This window comes from Tupaia chinensis, unplaced genomic scaffold (assembly GCF_000334495.1).
Source record: "Tupaia chinensis unplaced genomic scaffold, TupChi_1.0 Scaffold000416_1, whole genome shotgun sequence".
Taxonomy (NCBI): domain Eukaryota; kingdom Metazoa; phylum Chordata; class Mammalia; order Scandentia; family Tupaiidae; genus Tupaia; species Tupaia belangeri.
Window position 1 is genome coordinate 998,170 of NW_006159921.1, and position 8,761 is coordinate 1,006,930.

Here is an 8,761-nt window from a genome sequence, read left to right on the forward strand (position 1 = left end):
GCTGGTGCTTCAGTTAAACCCAGGTACTTTTCTTTTTGGCTTCCTTCTTTTTCTGGTCATTTTCTTTCACACGTTTTAGGAAGCTATCTCCGCTCTTAGAATGCTTAATATACTCAATATGCACATTAATTCTCTTGGCAAGAATCTTGCCCTTAGCTTGTTTGTTTACAACAATGCCAACAGCATGCTGGTTAACATTGTAGACTCTTCCAGTTTTGCCATGGTAACATTTGTGGGGCATTCCTTTACAGTACCCACCCATTCCTTGATGTCTACAATATCACCTTTCTTGTTGATTTGCATATACATTGCCAAAGGAACCACTCCATGTTTTCTAAAAGGCCTAGAGAACATATATCTGGTGCTTCTCCTGTTTCCCTTTGCGTTGGTCGTTTTGGTTAATTACTGGAATAAGGCAGTTCCGGCCAAAAGCCACCTAAGCAAAATCTTTGAGTCAGAGCTCTAGAGCTTGAATTGGGCGCAGGCATGCTTCTGTTTTTTGCTTTAAAAGCTGAGCTACTTGGGACCAGCAGTTAGCATAATGGCTATGTCGCTGGATTCCCATGTAGTCGACTGCAGTTCACGTCCCGGACCCGGTGGCTTAAAACTCACGCCGGGCGTGTGTGCGTGCGTGCCCAAGATCCCGAGAGGAGAACAGAGGAGAAGAGATTGTGGCGTGGCCATCCCCCCTCGGGGGTGATTTCTCACTTTCTGTCTCTCTGTCTCTGTCTAGCGAGCGCACATGCCCTATAGCAAAAACTTCTCTCAAAAAAAAAAAAAGCTGAGCTACTTGAGTTTGGGAGGGGCAGTAACCTTATTTCTTCTTAGCTTGCCTATTGAGGCCTCAGATCTTTTCATGAATAAGCTGTAGCAAGGGTGATTCTCAGCACGCTACACCTAAGTAAAGAAAGCCTCTGTTCCACAAGTAAATCTGGGCTGAAGAAGGGAACCCCACCTCTTGGCCACCACACATGTCTGGACCTTAGCTTCAGCAGCAGGTAGTGGGGGGCTGGGGGAGGCAGGATGAAAAATGCTAATGTGTTTTTCACTCCCAGTAATCTGTCCCTTGCTTCGGCAACAGGAGAGAGCCTATGTTCTTCACACCTGTCTTTAGTGAACCATGTGGGAGTCCCAGTGCCTTAACCACTCTGCCACCTGCTGGCCCTGCAAATTTTAATAGATTTTCTTGAGTAGATATTTCTTCATTTGCTATATGACCTTAGAACCATTTCCGGAGTTGTTAAATGTTTGTGGGTTTTTTTTTTTGAGAAGTTTTTAACTATAGGGCGCATGCACTCGCCAGACAGACAGAGACAGACAGAAAGCAAGAAATCACCCCCCAGGGGCATGGCCACGCCGCAATCCCTTCTCCTCCATTCTCTTCTCGGGATCATGGGCACGCACGCACACACACCCGGCGTGAGTTTTAAGCCACCGGGTCCGGGATGCGAACTGTGGTTGACTACGTGGGAATCCAGCGACATAGCCATTACGCTAACTGCTGTTTCCCAATGCTTGTTTTTAAAATATTTTTTTTTACCATTTTCAGTAGAGAGCAAGTCACCAGCACTTCTCACAGTGTCATAGTAGTTGATCTTGAGATTACTTTAAATATCTAAAACTAGGATTGACTTGTACTGTTAGAGATAGTACTTTGTCATTTAAAATGAAAGCAGTAGTGTTTTTCAGTATGAGAGACTTTGTGAGGAGTCATAGAAAATAACACCTTCTTTTGTGAAATGTTAATTTAAGAAAATAGTAGTTGTATACAGTAATTTGACCTTTATTTGTGTTTTAATTTGCCAGAGGGTGTATGCTCTTGCCAGAGACAGAGAAAGTGAGGGAGAGTGAAAAGGCACCCTCCCCTTCCATGGGGGGCATGGTCATACTGCAATCTCTTCTCCATTAGTTTTTCCACCTTTGAGGGTTTTGAGGCTGTGATCACACATATACATGCATGTGTACTGGTGTGTGCACATGCTCAGTGGGTCTTTCAAGCCGTTGGATCCAGGATTTGAATTTTGCAGTTCATTATGTGGGATTACCACTCTACCAGCTGGCTCTGGAGTTTAAAAAAACATTAAAATACACTGTTTTGGGGACCAGCAGATGTTGTAATGGTTACATTGCTGAACTCCCACATAGTTGACCGTGGTTTGAGTCCTAGACCCAGTGACTTAAAACTCATGCTGGGTGTGTGTACATGCATGCCCAAGATCCCAAGAGGAGAATGGAGGATAAGGGATTGTGGCATGGCCATCCCCCTGGGGGGTGGTTTCTTGCTTTCTCTCTCTTTGTCTCTCTCTGGCTAGCACATGCACCCTATAGCAAAAATTTATCTTAAAACACACACACACACACACTGGGCACATGTGCACCCAAAATCCTGAGAGGAGAATGAAAGAGAAGGGATTGTAGCATGGCCATCTCCCCTGGGGGTGATTTCTTGCTTTTTGTCTCTCTGTCTGTCTCTGTATCTCTGGCAGGCACACAGGCTATGGTGAAAATCTCTTTAAAAAAAATACCTTTTAAGCCTAATTTACTACCCTTAGATGACTAGTTCTTTGAAGTTATACTCTCTTCTGCTTACAATGGTTCTGGCTTTGCGTTTTAAAAATTAAATGTTAGCTTTTTTTTTATATTTCTGTGAGATTGTTGGAATGTTAATAGTACTCACATATGTAAAAATGATAAATATCTTGCCCTTCATTTTTTCATTTAGAAATATTCTGTCCTATTTTGAAGGAGAAATCTATGCTCTATTGTTGCAAAATTTATTGATGTGTGACAAATAATGTTAATTGTATTTTCTTCTTGAAAATGATAACGTTTGTGTATTCTAAGGTCTGGAGAAAATGATGTGGAGTACAATAGCATGGAAATGGAAGAGGGAGAACTCATGGAAGATGCAGCTGCTGCAGGACCTCCAGGTACAGAGGCGAAGTCCCAGAAGTTATTTGTCTTCTCTCTCTAATTTGTTCTGGCCATATTATATGTACTTTTTAAGTTATTAGAACACGTATGGACTTGGCAGAGTGAGGGAGAAAGAAAACATCTCCCAGTGAGGCATGGTCACACCACAATCCTTTTTCTCTATTTTTCTCTCATTGGGATTTGGGCACACATGCACATGTGTCTGGCATATTTTTTAAATCACCAGGACTAGGATTTGAACCAGTCATCCAGGTGGGATCTGGCTCCTTGTATATAAAACCACTATGCTATGAAGCCAGCCCTGTGTATTTTAAGGTTTTTGCCATAGGGTGCACGTACTCACAAGAGAGAGACAGAGAGAGTGAGAGGACAGTTGAGAAGTCACCCACCAGGGGGATGGCCATACTGCTGTCACTTCTCCATTTTTTCTTTGGATTTTAGGCACACGTGCACATATGCCCATCGTCATTTTCTTTCTTTCTTTCTTTCTTTTTTTTTTTGGAGAGGTTTTTTGCCATAGGGCGCATGCGCCAGCCAGAAAGAGAGAGACAGAAAGCGAGAAATCACCCCCCAGGGGGGATGGTCACACCGCAGTCCCTTCTCCTTTCTCCTCCTGGGATCTCGGGCACACATGCACATGCGCCTGGCATGAGTTTAAGCCACTGGGTATGGGACTTGAACTGCAGTCGACTACATGGGAGTCCAGTAACATAGCCATTACACTAACCGCTGGTCCCACCCATCTTGATTTTCAAGCCACCAGATCCAGGACTTGAACCATGGTTGACCATGTGGGATCCACACCTAACCATAGTGACACCTGCTGGCCCCAGTATCATATTTTAATAGGTGGTAGCTGTTGCCATCTGTGATTCATGGTGTTGGAAGCGCTATGTTTTATGGTATAGGTTTTTGAGTGTCTTATTAATGATATTTAAAATAATAATAGCTAACATTTGCAACAGGCACTGTGTGAAACATTTTAAATGTGTCTCATTTTATTTACTTACAAATTTTGTTCATTAGATTCTAATAATAGCTAAAGAAACTGCTGTATAGAGAAATTATACAACTTGCCATGTTTTCACAATTTAGTATGTGAAAGAAGGCAGTTGGATCCTCAGGTTTGTCTGTCAACAATAGCTGCCGTCTTAGTAATTGATAGCGTACATTTTCTTTTTCCTTTCCTTCACACCGTACCTTTCAGTATTACTGAGATCTGTGATTCTACCTCCCGATTAGTGCCTGTGTGGATTAGTGCCTGTGTTGGTTAGTTACTCCTCTTCCTTTGCCATTCCTAGTCTAGGCCTCTGTCTTTCAGTCTCATCTGATTCTTTGTATCCATTATTGCTCCCCTCTGTTCTATTTCCCACAGCATCAACTCAGAATTGAGGATTTTTCCTTTCTCATTTAATATTTGATTATGTTACATCTCTATTTTAAAACTCTTTAAAACCAGGGACCCAGATGGTGGCATGGAGGTTAAGGTGCTGGATCCCACATGTTGACTCCACAGTTTGAGTCCTAGACCCGCTGACTTGAAAATCATGCATGGCACATGTGCCCACATGCCCAAAATCCTGAGAGGAGACAATAAATTATTTTTCAGATAAATGTTGAGGGAATATACTTTATGACTAACTGTTGAATGTAGTTTTCTTTCTTTCTTTTTCTTTTTTTGGAGAGGTTTTTGCTATAGGGCATGTGCGCTTGCCAGAAAGACAGAGAGAGACAGAAAGCAAGAAATCACCCCCCAGGGGGATGGCCATGCTGCAATCCCTTCTCCTCCATTCTCTTCTTGGGATCTTGGGCATGTACGCACCGCGTCCGGGACTCGAACCACGGTCGACTACATAGGAGTCCAGCGACATAGCCATTACGCTAACTGCTGGTCCCCTTTGAATGTGGTTTTCAAAGTTGTAAGTGGTGTAGAAAAATTCAGACTGTCTTGGTGTAAGATGGAAGGTGGTGAGTAAACTAAACAAAGCTGTGGAATATTTTTTAGCTTTATATGTTTCTTTAAGTCTGCTGTTCACTTTTGTAAACGTGTGGTAGAGAAATTCTTGTGTATAACATTTTTATACACTGTGTAAACAAGAGATCATATTTTTAAAATTGATTAATTAGTCAAGTATTTTCTAAGCACTTAGACTGGTTACTGTTTTACTATCTAGACAAACAATATTGAATAAAAAGACATTACTGATGCACTGAGAGTGTGTATGTGCGTGCCACAAGTCAGGCTGGGCTAGAGAAATGGAGGAGAAAGATTTGCAGTGTGACCACATCCTATTGTGGTATTCTTGCTACCTGTCTCCTTCTTTCTCTAGCGAACACATGTATGTGCCTTTTGGCAAGTGGAAAAAAAAAAAGCATTAGGTAACTGTCACCTGCCTGCACAGAAAAGAAATACAGGCTATTAAGCATAAACTTCCTCAGCTGGAATAACCTTTATTATTATTGTAGTTATTATTATTTAAGAATTATTTTATTTAACTTTATTTATTTATTTATTCTAATTTGACCAGAGAGGGACAGGGTATGTGTAGGGGGAGGGTAGTGAGGAAGTAAGCCGCCAGGTCCGAAACACAAACCATGGTCAGCCATGAGGGAGTCCAGGGCTCTTAACTACCATGCCACCTGCTGGCCCCTGAAATAACTTTTAACCCATCTACTACATCATCAAATCTAATCACATTCTTTGTTTGAGAACGATTTTTGCTATAGGGCATGTGCATAGAGACAGAGAGATAGAAAGTGAGAAATAACCAACCCAAGGGGGGGATGGCATTGTCTCAGTCCCTTTTCCCCCCATTCTCCTCTTGGGATTTTGGGCGTGCACGCACACACACTTGGTATGAGTTTTAAGCTGCTGGGTCTGGGGCTCAAACTATGGCCAACTTTGTGGGAGTCCAGCGACATAACCATTACACTGTCTCCTGGTCTCATAATCACATTATTTTTAAAAAGCTTTTAGTGATTTCATGGAATAGAGCCCACACTCAGCCTGGCAGGCAAGATTTTCCATTACCTGATCCTGTTCCAATGCTTACAAGTCTCATGTTAGCCTACTGTCATAAAAACTACAGTCTTGAGGGCGAGACATGCTTCCTCAGGCCAGGTAACATTTCATTTGTTGCATTTCCAGTTTCCAGCACCAACTCACCCACAAAAATTTAACCAAAAACCTTAGGATCAATAAATGTGAATGTTGGACCCCAAATGATTATAAGCACCCCACAGAGACTAACCAGTTCAGGAAGGGTTCTGATTAGGAGTGCTTATACCCTGATACCAGTAATGGTCACTCAGATACACATAGTAGAAGCTACTGGCCAGGTCCCCGGTGATAGAAAATGGGTAAAGAATTTATAGACTCTGATTTTCCAGAAAGCAAACGAAACAATAAAGGAGATTAAGAATGGAAAAGGCTCAAGACATTTTTCAATGAAAGTGTGGGAAAGTTCAGTGAAAAGGTACAGCATCACATAATGAAGTAGCTGTTGAGCTGGTGTCAGAGTTCACCAATTCCAATAACCATCTGGCAGCTGATTCGGCTTATGATCAGAAGAACATTACGTGAAGAATTTATGATGCTTTAAACATGTTAATGGCGATGAACATAATTTCAAAGGAAAAAAAGAAATCAAGTGGATCGGTCTGCCTACTAACTCTGCTCAGGCATGTCAAAATTTGGAGATAGAAAAGCAGAGGCAGATAGAATGGATAAAGCAGAAGCGGGCCCAGCCTCACGAACTCCTCCTGCAGCAAATCACTTTCAAAAACCTGGTACAGAGGGACCAGCAGTTAGCGTAATGGCTATGTCACTGGACTCCCATGTAGTCGACCATGGTTCGAGTCCTGGACCTAAACTCATGCCGGGCATGTGTGCGTGCGTGCTCAAGATCCCAAGAGGAGAATGGAGGAGAAGGGATTGCGGCATGGCCATCGCCCCTGGAGGGTGAGTTCTCACTTTCTTTCTCTCTCTGTCTTTCTGGCAAGCACACATGCCCTATAGCAAAAACTTCTAAAAAAAAAAAAAAAAAAAAAAACCTGGTACAGAGAATTCGGCAAAATGAGCAGCAGAACCAGGGCCCTCCAGCCCTGACCACCGCCATCCAGCTGCTGTTCATAATCGTTAACACCAGCAGAAAGACAGTCCTAGACTGCAGCATCTCCAGCGACAAGTTTGAATATCTTTTTAATTTTCACAACACCTTTGAGATCCACAACGACATAGATGTACTGAAGCAGATGGAGATGTCCTTTGGCCTGCAGTCCAGCATGTTCTCTGGAAGATCTGGAACTTGCTATAGTACTGGTGCCCAAGGCTTTAGAGGGTTATATCACAGATAGATCCACAGGACCTTCTTAGTTAAATCAGGGACTTTTTTTGAACTCTCTGCTCAGTCTGTTTCAAACTCAGACCTGACCACTGGTGCCCCCTTACCCTAGACAAGTGTTAACCAAGGGTTGTGTTTGGATGCTGAAGTGGCCTTCACAACGGGGCAGTTCCCGGCCCCACCAGTTCATCCATGCAACCTCTCACTGCTCGGAGTCCTGAGGCAAGACCCCTAATTTATTCAGTGATGAAGACGAGGGAGATGAGGCAAGACCCCTAATTTATTCAGTGATGAAGACAAGGGAGATGAGGAGGATTCCTCCTCCCCAGGGTAAATACAGGAGAACCCTCTCCCTGCCAAACAAAACAAAACTATAGTCTCAATTTGAAATTCTCCAAAAGCACAATGCTATGTCTGGAATGGTTTAAATACTGGAATGGTTGATGTCAGAACCACACAGTCATCTAGACACATCTTTAGAGGGCCATGCCCTCTAGAAGATTAAGATGTCTATTAAAAAGGAGAATGTGGGTCTTAATGTAGAAGCTAAATATAAAGGGAAATACAGAATATTTACTCAGTCATTTTATTTTATAGACAGTATTAAATGATATGAATTTAAACAGGAAGTACTGACTCAAAGTGACTTCATTTCCATATGAACTGCTTTTAATTTATTCAGTTTTTCTATGTAGATGAAGGATAATTTATGTTAGTAAAATATATGTTTAAAAGGTTGCGATACTCTAATCGATTAGGTCGTCCAGAAAGTCATGTCGTGCTTTTCTATGCAAAAATGTGTCATGACTTTCCCGATGACCCAATAGAATAGTAGGCTCATTGAATTATCTGAATAAGAAAACATCTAGATTCTGTTTACTAGCCATGTATTTCTTAAGAAACCTTGTAATGATGTTTCTTATTTGATAATTAAATAGCTGTGATAGTAAAGCACACTTAGAAAACAAATTGATATTGTAGAGTTATTACTCAAAGCAGTTGTTCAGTTCTATTTAAAGATTTTTTTAAATAATTAATTTATTTATCTAGATTTTATCAGAGTTAGAGAGAGAGAAAGGGAAAGTTAGAAACAAGTTACCAAGTCGGGTACTCAAACCACAATCAGCCATGTGGTAGTCTAGCACCTTAACCACCATGCCACTGCTGGCCCCAATTTAAAGATTTTTAACGTTACTTATTTCTCGTATGTTTAAATGGATGCCCACAGGGGTACCAGGGATTATGAGTGTGTTAGGGTTTTAAGAAATGACTGAGCATCACTTTTCCTAAAAGAGAACCCAAGACTACTCTTTGTAAGATTTTGTGATTGTACTGATGTACAGAGTGGCACCAAAAACAGAGAGTACATCGAATTAGGAAGGGGTAAAGAAGCACTGCAGAAAGGGAGTAACGCTTCATCTTTCTCTTGAAAATGAGTGAAAGGGTTCATTAAAAAAACAGGGAAATGATGAGATAAGAACAAA

At 41.7% G+C, this 8,761-nt stretch overlaps 2 protein-coding genes and 1 pseudogene across 7 annotated transcripts in view; all 3 read left to right on the forward strand.

Moving 5' to 3' along the window:
* The window catches only part of SKA2 (spindle and kinetochore associated complex subunit 2), a 1,094,818-nt gene that overhangs the window by 113,193 nt on the left and 972,864 nt on the right, over positions 1-8,761 (forward strand). The gene's annotated exons all lie outside the window — the stretch shown is intronic.
* The window catches only part of TRIM37 (tripartite motif containing 37), a 154,210-nt gene that overhangs the window by 78,966 nt on the left and 66,483 nt on the right, over positions 1-8,761 (forward strand). For all 6 annotated transcript variants that reach the window (XM_027774239.1, XM_027774241.1, XM_027774240.1 and 3 more), the window contains one exon: positions 2,845-2,930. In XM_027774239.1, the coding sequence (XP_027630040.1) occupies positions 2,845-2,930 (86 nt within the window). The remainder of the gene's footprint in view (positions 1-2,844; positions 2,931-8,761) is intronic.
* Positions 5,911-7,611, forward strand: LOC102496866 (transcription factor Dp-2 pseudogene; annotated as a pseudogene).